Source organism: Bubalus kerabau, chromosome 13 (assembly GCF_029407905.1).
Source record: "Bubalus kerabau isolate K-KA32 ecotype Philippines breed swamp buffalo chromosome 13, PCC_UOA_SB_1v2, whole genome shotgun sequence".
In the NCBI taxonomy this organism is placed as follows: domain Eukaryota; kingdom Metazoa; phylum Chordata; class Mammalia; order Artiodactyla; family Bovidae; genus Bubalus; species Bubalus kerabau.
In genome coordinates, this window is record NC_073636.1 from 60,911,042 (window position 1) to 60,922,290 (window position 11,249).

At 48.9% G+C, this 11,249-nt stretch overlaps 1 protein-coding gene and 1 long non-coding RNA gene across 2 annotated transcripts; one reads left to right on the plus strand and one right to left on the minus strand.

Moving 5' to 3' along the window:
- Positions 1-600: 600 nt before the first annotated feature.
- On the plus strand, positions 601-6,168 carry SLC52A3 (solute carrier family 52 member 3). The gene is made up of 4 exons (XM_055543285.1): positions 601-1,167; positions 2,798-3,297; positions 5,011-5,134; positions 5,956-6,168. The coding sequence occupies exons 1-4, from the start codon at positions 601-603 to the stop codon at positions 6,166-6,168; spliced, it is 1,404 nt and encodes a 467-aa protein (XP_055399260.1).
- Positions 6,169-7,905: 1,737 nt separating this feature from the next.
- LOC129625041 (uncharacterized) lies at positions 7,906-9,304 on the minus strand. The gene is made up of 3 exons (XR_008701232.1): positions 9,086-9,304; positions 8,460-8,616; positions 7,906-8,101 (listed from the first exon to the last, which is right to left on the minus strand). It is a non-coding gene; the product is annotated as an uncharacterized LOC129625041 (long non-coding RNA).
- Positions 9,305-11,249: the final 1,945 nt, after the last annotated feature.

Consider the following 11,249-nt stretch of genomic DNA (forward strand, 5'->3'; position numbering starts at 1 on the left):
ACAAAGGAAAAGAAAGATACAATCAAAGTTAACCCGTGATTCATATGCCTTAGGCCTAGGTAGTTAACAGTGGACAGTTATCAATAGGCCTGTGATCATACCCCAGTAAGCATAATAGAATTTATGATTCTATTCGATTACACAATTAGGGTATTCTTTTAGGTGAGGGAGAGTCTAGGTACGAGCCCTGAGGCTCTTCCATCTGGGGGGGGGGGTCTGGTTTTCCAGTTGGTATGTCATTTCCATAGATACTGGGCATATAGCTCAAAGTCCACAGTCAGGCCCAAGATGGAGCCTGTTCTGTCTGTTTCCTCCTTCAGTATCAAATTTTTCTTTTGTGGACTCTGGATTTAGGAGTCATGATTAGGAAATCTTTCCCTGCTGAAAGGTTAGTTATAAAGGGATTTGTCTGTGTTTTCTGCTAATAAAAAGCCAACGTGTTCATGGAGAGGGGAATAATAAGAGAAAACCCTGGGCCCAGAAGCACAGTCTTTTGCTATATGATGCACCTGACATTGCTCACCTGATATTCTTCTCTATCAGACACATTGCAGGCTGATCTGCAGAGGGAGCTGCCTCCAGCCCAGGGCGGACGACACCATGGCCTTCCTGATACACCTGCTGGTCTGCACGTTCGGGATGGGCTCCTGGGTGGCCATCAACGGGCTTTGGGTGGAGCTGCCCCTGCTGGTGACAGAGCTACCGGAGGGCTGGTATCTGCCCTCCTACCTCACAGTGATCATCCAGCTGGCCAACATCGGCCCCCTGCTGGTCACCCTGCTCCATCACTTCCGGCCCGGCTGCCTCTCCGAGGTGGCCGTTGTCTTCGCCGTGCTGGGGGTGGGCACCATCGCCTGCATCCTCTTCGCCTTCCTCTGGAACGTCACTTCCTGGGTGCTGGGCAGCCAGCACAGCATTGCCTTCCTGGTCCTCACCTTCTTCCTGGCCCTGGTGGACTGCACCTCCTCTGTCACCTTCCTGCCCTTCATGAGCAGGCTGCCCACCTACTACCTCACCACCTTCTTTGTGGGCGAAGGACTCAGCGGCCTCCTGCCCGCACTGGTGGCTCTTGCCCAGGGCTCGGGTCTCACCACCTGCGTCAACGTCACGGAGATATCGGCCACCACCCTGAGCCCTGACACCACCAGGAACGTGGACAGCCCACAGGTACCTGCCATCTCTCAGGGTCGTTGCAGCTCTGTCCTTGGTCACAAGCAAGATCTTACCAAGGTGTTCCCTAGATGTTGGGTGGACCTGTATTCTTGACCCGACAGCACTTTCGATCACCTGGGGGCACTGCTGAGACACACACATATCTAGGGTGGGGTTCCTCTGAAATCCTTGCGGTCAGGTGTATTTTGAAATCTGGAGTTTCAGATCGTAGAACACACTTACCCCACGTCTAAGACAGGGCCTGTGACACAGCAAGGGGCACAGCGATCCCCACAGCCCACAGCCCAGGGCATTCATGCCCCATAGGCAGATGAGGGCTATAAACAGCTTCATATCCAGTTCAAATGTTGCTGTCAACCAAGTCACGAAAACATTCTGACTTTCAGAGCCTTTCAGATTTTAGAGTTGCAGATAAGGGATTGTGAACGTGTCTTTATTGAAAATTCCCCAGGTGCCACTAATGTACAACCAAGCTTGAGAACCACAGACTTTAAACGTGGATTAACGTTTAGACGTTACCCCATGTGTTTACAGCATCAAACTTTCTCACTGGATGTGGGACAATATATGTGTCTGATATTATCCAAACCGCAGCAGTGCAGCAATGGTTGCAAACCAGCGGCCTGGGCCACCGTAACAGGCAAGCTTTTTTTTTTTTTGAGAGTTTGAATTAGTTAATAACATTCAAATGTTTTGAAATTTCGCATAAATCTAGATGCATGATATCTCTTGAAAACAGTCACCACAGGGCGCCTTTGGGTGGGGCTGTTCTTCTGTCTCAAGCCAGCCCCATCTCTGAATATGCATATTTTCGGTTGCCAGCCCTGGAGGGCACTGAGTGGGCGGAGCTGTAGCTTCTGTCCTGACACCTCCGCGCTCCGTAAAGTGGGGATGCACTGGCGCTGTCAGAGGACACACACAAGCTGATACAGATCCAGTGCTGCTGCCCAGCGAGCGAGTCAGTGTGAGCATGTATTATCCTCGCCATAGTAGCTGTGCGTATATTATCCATCACTTACATAATAATGATAATGCCTAGTATTTCTTCTATACACACAGACCTCGGAGACAATTGCAGATTTGGTTCCAGACCACCATGATAAAGCAAATATCTCAATGAAAAAGTCACACAAACTTTTTGTGTACCTATAAAAGTTATGTTTACGCTATATGTCGTCTATTGAGTGTATAATAGCACTGTGTCTAAAAAAACAATGTCCATAGCATAATTTTAAAATATTTTATTAATAAAAAGTGCTGACTATCTAGGAATTTCCTTGTGATCCAGAGCTTACAACTCAGCTTCCACTTTAGGGGATCTAGGTTCAATCCCTGGTTAGGCAATGAAGAGCCCACAAGCTGTGTGGGGCAGCCAAAAAAAAAAAAAAAGAAAGTCAACTATCATCTGAGCCTTCAGTGAGTCATAATTTTTTTGCTAGTGGAGGGTTTGAAATAATTCAAGAATTACCAAAATGTGACCCAGAGGCAGGAAGTGAGCAAATGCTGTTGGAAAAAATATGAATAGACTTGCTCAACATAGGGTTGCCACAAACCTTCAGTTTGTTAAAAAAAAAAAAAAAAAATCACCCAGGGATCTGACTGGCCCTTGTTTTGTCTTTCCCAGGGAGCTAGCAGCACTTTGGTGTCTAAACTCGCTGGGACAGCACCCTCCGTGATCCACCTGGAAAGCCGTTACCTGCCCGCCAACTTCTCGCCCTTGGTCTTCTTCCTTCTGCTCTCCTTCATGATGGCCTGCTGCTTCATCTCCTTCTTTTTCCTCCAGCGTCAACCCAAGCGCTGGGAAGCCTCCATAGAAGACCTCCTCACCTCTCAGGTCACCCTCAACTCCATCCGGCCACAGGAAGGGAAGGACCTGGGTCCCCCAGAGGAGAGCGGCAAGGCCCAGGACCCCCTGGAGGAGAAGACGGCCCCCCAGCGCCTGGCCCACCTGACATTCATCTACGTCCTGGTGGCCTTTGTGAACGCGCTCACCAACGGCGTGCTGCCCTCGGTGCAGACCTACTCCTGCCTGTCCTACGGGCCTGTGGCCTACCACCTGTCTGCCACCCTCAGCTCCATGGCCAGCCCTCTCACCTGCTTCCTCTCCATTTTTCTGCCTAACAGGTCTGCCCTCACCTGGCTCTGGAGAGCTCGGGTTGGGGGTGCACTTCGTGTCAGACCCCAGAATCCACCACGCCTACCTATCAGGCTGGAGGTGGGATAGTTAAGAACACGGTGTCTGGGGCTCAACTGCCTGGGTTCAAGTCCCGGCTCTGCCACTTGCTAGCTCTGTGATACTGGACACCTCTCTGGGCCTCAGGAGTCTAATCTGGAAAATGGGGAGAATAATAGCTCTTCTTAGGTTGCTGGGGGCTAATTTTGTAAAGCTTTTAGAGCAGTGAGTGCCTGGCACATGTCAGGTCTACATTCACCACCACTGGCCCATGAGGAGGAATAAGCAGGCAGGAAGCGAGGCTCCTATTTACAAATGGAAACCCTGAGGCTCGGAGAAAGCGTTTGCTCGGTCTAATTCCCAGGATTTGAGTCCTGCCCTCCTGCCTCCGGCCCACGCTGGCCCTCTTACAGCTGTAATTCTAGAAGAATGGCTGGGCAAATTGATAAAACAGAAACTGAGTCAGCCTAGATCGAGGCCTGGGGTTCCAAATTTTAATAAGCAACCTAAGTGATTCTGATGCAGGGGCTTCAGACCCCTACAGGAGAAACACCCACCTTGGGGTCATGAAATTTTAGGTCCCCCCTGCCTCCCACCTTCTCCTCTGCCCTGCCTGTCCTTACTGCCTCTCAGCTCTGCCCATCCCCACCTGCCATCCCCACCTCCCCTAGTCCTGCCCACCCCACCCCCACCCCCTGCCAGGGAAGGAGGGATCATGAGGATGGGAGAGCTGGACAGATGTCAATTTGCCAGAAAGCTGAGTTTTCTCCCTTGGGTTTGAAAATTGTGGAGCGAAGCTGGAGATCTCTGAGGGAACAGACCAGAGGCTGCAGATCTGTGGACTCTGAGATGCCCAGAATGTTAGAAATATAGAATCTGAGAGTCCCAGAATCCAAGAATCCTGAGACAGAAAGTGTCCTTAAAGGTAGGCAGCCCTCCACTCTAACATGTCAGCGTGGATGGGGAGATCCCGGGGAAAAGGCCTCAAATGAAGGATGGTGTCCTCAGTGGTCAGACCGAGGGCTACGCAGAAGGTCACCGGTGCCTCTGAGCTGGCTACCAGGGCCCATGGATCATGCAAATCTCACATTGTGGACCAGGGAGCTGAGGGTGGAGGGAGGAAGGGTCACCTGAGGCTGCACAGCACACCCTACAGTCACGGTGCCATGATCCAAGCCTCCCACTCATCTGCCCAACTTCCTAGAGTGGGTGCGAGGTATTGCAGGAGGAAATAGCAACAGTTGCTACCAGGTGGGCCCACAACCAGGGCCAGCCCCTACACACTCTGCTCCCCTGCATTCTCCCAGCCACATAAGACTCATCTCACAGGTGAAGAAACTGAGGCTTAGGGCCCAGTCTTGCAGAAGGAACCGGGATTTGAACCAGGCTTGTGTAGCCCCAGAATCTGTTCTGTTTCTTCCGCTGGGATGCTGGGCTCTGCTGCTAATACTCAGGATGACTGGTGCCAGTCTTGATCTCAGGAACCTCACTGATGCACTTGAACTGGGTAGCCTGGAAGTTTCCACATGGGTCTAACCTCTAAACCTGGAGAAGCTGACCACTCCATGTGGCCCCCTGGAGCTTGAGCCAGGTGGGGGAGTAGGGGCAAATGTTCAGGCTTCTCAGTCCTCCAATCATGCCCCACCCCCCCAACTCTGTCCTAGGTCTCTGCCATTCCTGGGAGTCCTCGCAGTGCTCGGGACCAGCTTCGGAGCCTACAACATGGCCATGGCTGTGATGAGCCCCTGCCCCTTCATGCAGGGCCACTGGGGCGGAGAAGTCCTCATTGTGAGTGTCTGGACTGTGGCGCTATCCACCCCCAACCCCTACCTAGCCAAGGCCTAGGAGACCCAGAGTACAGCTCCTTCTACTGACCAAGTGCTTTGTGGTTACTTGCTCAGGAAGCCCAAGGTGGGTGTGGGGAGGAGGAGGGATGCTCTCATTGGGGAATAGAGGCTTCGGAAGGTTAGTTGGCTGGTCCAAGGTGACAGTGCAGACTCTCCCATGAATGCCACACTCTCCACTATGTGTATGGCAGTAGTAGCCTTCTCCCAGTTGCCCCTGACTTGATCATGCTGTGCTGTGCTTAGTCGCTCAGCTGTGTCTGACTCTTTGTGACTCCATGGACTGTAGCCCACCAGGCTCCCCTGTCCATGGGGATTCTTCAGGCAACTTTGGGTTGCCATGCCCTCCTCCAGGGGATCTTCCCAACCCAGAGCTCAAACCCAGGCCTCTCCCATTGCAGGTGGATTCTTTTACTGTCTGACCCACCAGGGAAGCCCAAGTATACTGGAGTGGGTAGCCTATCCCTTCTCTAAGGGATCTCCCTACCCAGGAATTGAACTGGATTCTCTTGCATTGTAGGTGGATTCTTTACCAGCTGAGCTACCAGGGAAGTCCTGACTTGATCATGGGGGACAGAAAGCCATTGGGTTCTCCTTTATCCTTGGGGAGGTCAACTCAGGGGGCCCCATTAGCTCTCCTTGCACTTAGAGGCTATTCCATGGGGTTCTCTTAGCCATGTTAGGTCACCCTAGAAGTGCCCTTTGCCCCTGGGGCTCACCCCAAAGTCACCTTCACTCAGCATCTCTCCCAACGTGTCTCTGCAGGTGGTTTCTTGGGTGCTGTTCACTGGCTGTCTGAGCTACGTCAAGGTGATGCTGGGTGTGATTCTGCGCGACCACAGCCGCAGCGCCCTCCTGTGGTGCGGGGCGGCGGTGCAGCTGGGCTCGCTCCTGGGAGCGGTTGTCATGTTCCCGCTGGTCAACGTGTTGAGGCTCTTCTCATCCGCTGACTTCTGCAGCCTGCAGTGCTCCGCCTAAACCAGCTGAAGGGACGTGATCCATCATAAGGCCCCGCCCTCATTACTAACTCCTGAAAACTGGGACACCTCGAGGCAAGGTGTGTGCCCAAGGTCACAGAGCCAGTGGTAGACAGCAGGGAGGCAGAGCCTGAGTACTTTTGTGTACAACACAAACTCCTCTCAGGAAAGGTGGGGAATGGTATGGGCCTCCCAGGGGACACGGAAATGCAAAGCACAGCCCACCCCAACTCTGTCACAGCGCCTGCCGTTCTAGCTTCTCAGATCTCATTTAGCTCTTGAGAGATGACTGTGAGAAATGAACTGTTTTCTGCCATATCAATAAGTAAAGGATATCACAACCACCAGCAATTGCAGGTGTCCAACATGAGCCAGTGAGCCCTGAGGAAACTCAGGATATGAAAGCACAGGATACTGGCCCCAGATAGCTGAGGTGCATGTCAGAGGGATGATTTCAGTGAGCCCAGACTCATGCTAAATACATAGAAAAGCGCTGAATTGCTTAGCTTGCAGTTTCTGGTTTTCTTTCATAACAGTAATCTATTGATGTTTCCACTACCTGCCCTTTGTGGCCAAACTCCTATATCCTAGCTTCTCCCCTAACCTCTAACCGAGAGCAGTTCTCTCAGGATTACTTGAGATGCTGCCTCCCAGGCTTGACGTCCTAAAAATTCCCGCTGAATAAAACATAACTCTTTAACTTTTAGATTGTGAATATTTTTCACGTCGACAACGGTTCTGCAGCACCCAGCTGGATGGTGTTAGAAGGGGAACAGCTGGGAGGGTGAGCCGCCTGTTATAAGCCATGTGACCTTAGGGAAGTCACTTTATTGCTATGTGCCTCTGTTTCCTCTTCCACAAAATGGAATTATTAGCACCTATGTCATAGGTTTGGCACAGGGATAAAAGGGAGAAGCACCTAGAATGTCCTGATCTGATGACCAAGAGTAATAACAGGAGTGACAATCAACAAAGCCTAGAAGTGGCTAGAAGGGTTAAGAGATGTTCCCTTCTCCATATCCTTTCCACCCCTGTTCTCACAGAGAAGCTTCTAGAAGACAGATGGCTAACGGTGGACTCTCTCTCAGGCATCTTGGTGTCCCAGTATGGAGGAACGTTGTACCTCACCTACCCCTTCTTGTTACTCCTGCTGACCCAGGAAGGCTCACTCCTTGGAGAGTAAATGACCTCCTAAGAGGCAGAAGGAGAGGTTTGGGGTGGAGGGGCCACAGCAAGACTCTGAACATGAGTTCCCCCACCCCATTCACTGGCTGGCTCTGAACTGGGAGGCAGTCCTCTGAACTGGAGGGAGGAGAAGAATGGGGAGGAGTGTGTTAGCTACCTGATAGTTTTGGGGCTTTATCTTTTAAAAAAAAATAAATAAACAAAGATATTCCTTGTTTTTACACTAAGGTCATTCTTCCAGAGAAAGTCCAACATGAATGCCAAAAAAATGTTTCAATATAATCAGCTTTCAGTTGGTGCTAAAGTGAAGGCTGAGCTCAGAAACAAACAGAATCAAGGGCTGAGAGAAGGTCTGATCCTGGGACTTCTTTTCTTCACAGGTTTGTTTTGTTTGCTTACCACCACCCCTCCTTTTTATTTTGAATAGATAATATAAAGTCACATATTTCAAAAATCATAAAATATAAAATGATATTCAGCAAAAAAGAAATTCCGTCCCTCTCTACTTCCCACTCTGTCCAGTTCCTCTTAACACGTACATGAGCACTTTTATTACTTCCTTGTTTATTCTTCCAGAGATTATGCAAATGTAAACAATTTCAAATATAGAGTCTTTTTACACAAAGAGTAGTAAATCACTGTGTACTTTGCATTTTCGCGCAACAGTGAAAATGTAGTCTTCTCATTCTTTGTCATGACTGCATAGTACTCCGCTGTGTGGAGCTGCCAGATTTGTTTCAGCCAGCCCTCTGTAGAGAGGCATTTGAAGGTGTTGGAGAAAACATTTTAAAAATCTCCCACCAAATCCAAAAACCTCCCACAAAAGCAGAAAACATAGAAAACTGATTATTGAATATATGTTCAGTGTGATTGTGGTACACATCACGGACAGTCTGCTAAAGAGACCGCAGAGGTGGAAAGAAACTCCACCCTTTTATAAAGCCCAGCAGACACAACCTGTTAACATTATATCCAGGTCCTCAAATGACAACTTGTCCTCAAGAAAGAGAACTAGATGGTACGGTTGGTCATCCCAAACTCGGCTGGCCTGTGGGGTGGCTGTCTGTTAGCTAATTGTCCTCGTCCACAGGAAAGAAGAATCCATACCTTTCTATGGAGGTGGCATTGCAACTTGGAGCCAAACCTTGAGGTTAAGCTCCTCACCTGGCCCGGAGTATGGGTGAAGGGGGCGTGGCTTCCTGATATTTACGTTGCAAACAGAGGGTTCCTCCATCCTTGAGAAAAACATTCCTGGATGGAAAAACTGACAAGAGGCTTATTCAGCTTTTTAAAAAGACTCATATACAAGGGAAAAGGATCCGAGAAAAAATTTGCAAGTTTTCTAAAGTAAATGCTCTAAGAGAAAGGGATGTCTCTTTCCTTTTTTGGTGCCAGGAAGAAATGTTTTTATTTGTATTTGCCCTTCCAAGGGCATTTGGATTGTTTCTAGTCATTCCACCCATAAAAAATACTGGAGTGGATGATGAGCACAAAGACCATCTCTCTGTACTGACATGGGAAGACGCTCCAAGATTAATTACACACACAGGAAGCAGATGCAGAAGAGCGGGTAGCCTGCCGTGCTAGCCATAGCAGTACATTCTGTCAAGGACGATGTGGGAGGGCAGTGACTTGGTAACTGGAAAAGGCACCTCCATCTGACAGCCCTCCCTGTGGTTTCGCTTCCACCCACCTCCTTGGGAGTCCTGTGACCTTGACAGCCTTTAAGTTACCTTGCACAAGTCAGCTCTCCTTGGTCTCTTCCTCTGTACAATGGGGACAATAAAAGCCCCGCTCTTTCAGGGTTCTGGTGAGGATTAATTAGCTTCACATCTGCAAACAGTGAGCGCTCAGTCATTTTCATTAAAAAGCTTCCGCTTTGTGAGAATATCTGCTAGAGACCCTGAATGCCCCTTAACCTCAGGCCTGCCCTGCAAGTCTGACCCAAGTCACATGATGTCTTTATGGTCCAACCAAGGGCATTTCCCGGAAGAATGAGATCAGGACTATGGACTCTGCCTAGGGTTGGCAGCGGGTGGGTATCCCTGAGGACACCCCCTGATAGAATTAAGGTTATAGATCTTAAATAGGGTGGTTACTTTGGATTACTTGAATGGACCCAATCTAATCACATAAGTCTTTAAAAAACAGAGAATCAGAAGAGACTCAGTGGGGACTCGCATGGTGGTTCCATGGCTGGGACTCTGCACTCCCAATTCAGGGGGCCCCAGTTCCATCCCTGGTCAGGGAACTAGATCTCACAGTCTGTAACTGAGTTCACACGTCATAACTAAAAAAAAAAGAAGAAAAAAAAAATCCCACATGTCACAACAAAGGTCGAAGATCCTATGAGCCACAACGAAGAGCTGGTGCAACCAAATAAATAAATAAAAATAAACATTAAAAAAGAAGAGAGTCAGTGAAAGAAATAAGAAATATACAGCATCATACCCTTCAATAGCAAAAAAAACCCCAAACAATCCTATTAAGAATGGACACAGGAACTGAAAATATGTTTTTCCAAAAAAGACACACAAAAGGCAAAAAAAAAAAAAAAAAAAAAAAACCCAAAAAACTGTATTATATGCTTGAACATCAATAAAAGAGTGGATCTGAAGTATTATCACCACACACAAAATAGTAACTATTGGAGGTGACGAATGTGTTGACTAACCTTATTGAGGTTACAACATATATGTGTGTCAAGTCATTACAGTCATACGCCTTACACCTACACAGTGTTATGTGTCATCAGAGCTGGAGAGAGAAAGGGAGGAAGGGGGACGAGGGAAGGAAGGATGGAGGGAATGGAAGAGAAAGGAAAATAAAAGAAAAAAAGGAAAGAGGGAGAAAAAGAAGGAGGAGGAAGCAGGGAAAGAAGGAAGGAAGAGAAAGGAAAAAAAGACCTGGCAGAAGTCAGAGAGATGCCAAGTGTCTTGGCTCTGAGATTCAGGAAAAACCTATATGCAAAGACCAAGAAGAGAGGCACCGAGGAGCCAAGTACAGCCCTGGCTGACAGCCATCAAGGAAGCAGGAAGCTGTAACCACAAGGAACTTGATTCTGCTGACAACCTGAATGAGTACGGAAATGGATTCTTCTCCTGTGTAAGGACACAGCCCTGTGGACACTGCGATTTAGCTCTATGAGACCTGTGTCCAACTTCTAACTGAAGAGTTATGAGATAGTAAATTGGCATCACTTCAGGCTGCTGCTTGAGGTAACCAAGCAGCAACAGAAAACAGGTCCAGTGGTGTGCCCTCTTGCATCCTCACAGACTCTTTAAGTTTATAAGGTGCATGATGTGTGTTATGACAGCCTTTATAAAACAGCCCCCAGAATCCAACATCACACGGCAGATGTGGAAGCAGAGGTCCAGATGGCGGAATGAATGAGCCAGAGTTCCCCAGAAAACGGGCTGCAAAGTCAGGGCACAGACCCTGGTTCTGAATCCAGGGTTCTTTCTAATGAGCTGTTGGCTTAAATACTGAGGTATTATACTTCGGATTTATCCTGGAGGAAGGTGGTCCCAAGAACTTGGAAACGTAAAATCAGGACTGCTCTGAGGAGAGACCTGTGGAGTCATCTAAAATCGGATTGGTCATCACTGGAATCCCCGAAAAGGAAGTGTCCAGCCCCCCACCAATGTCCACCACAGTGACCTAAAAGCTTCCCACTGCTGCCCTTCCTGGTGGGCCAGATGCCAGGCATGGGGCCATTCCTGCGGTCATCCGTCACAGGTCTCCCCATGCCCTGGGCTCTTCCTGAGCCTTTACTGATTTAATTCTCACAGAAGCACTATGAAATACTTCCTGTTATTATCAGTTCTATTTTGCAAATGAAGAAACTGAGGCACAGAAAGGTTAAGTATCTTATGTGAAGTCACACAGCCAGTGAGT

Excerpts from the sequence above, each read along its gene's own strand:
- SLC52A3 (XM_055543285.1), top strand. The coding sequence starts at position 601 with ATGGCCTTCCTGATACACCTGCTGGTCTGCACGTTCGGGATGGGCTCC. Across the intron at positions 3,298-5,010 it reads TCCATTTTTCTGCCTAACAG|GTCTCTGCCATTCCTGGGAG; the intron begins GTCTGCCCTCAC and ends ACTCTGTCCTAG. Across the intron at positions 5,135-5,955 it reads GGGGCGGAGAAGTCCTCATT|GTGGTTTCTTGGGTGCTGTT; the intron begins GTGAGTGTCTGG and ends GTGTCTCTGCAG.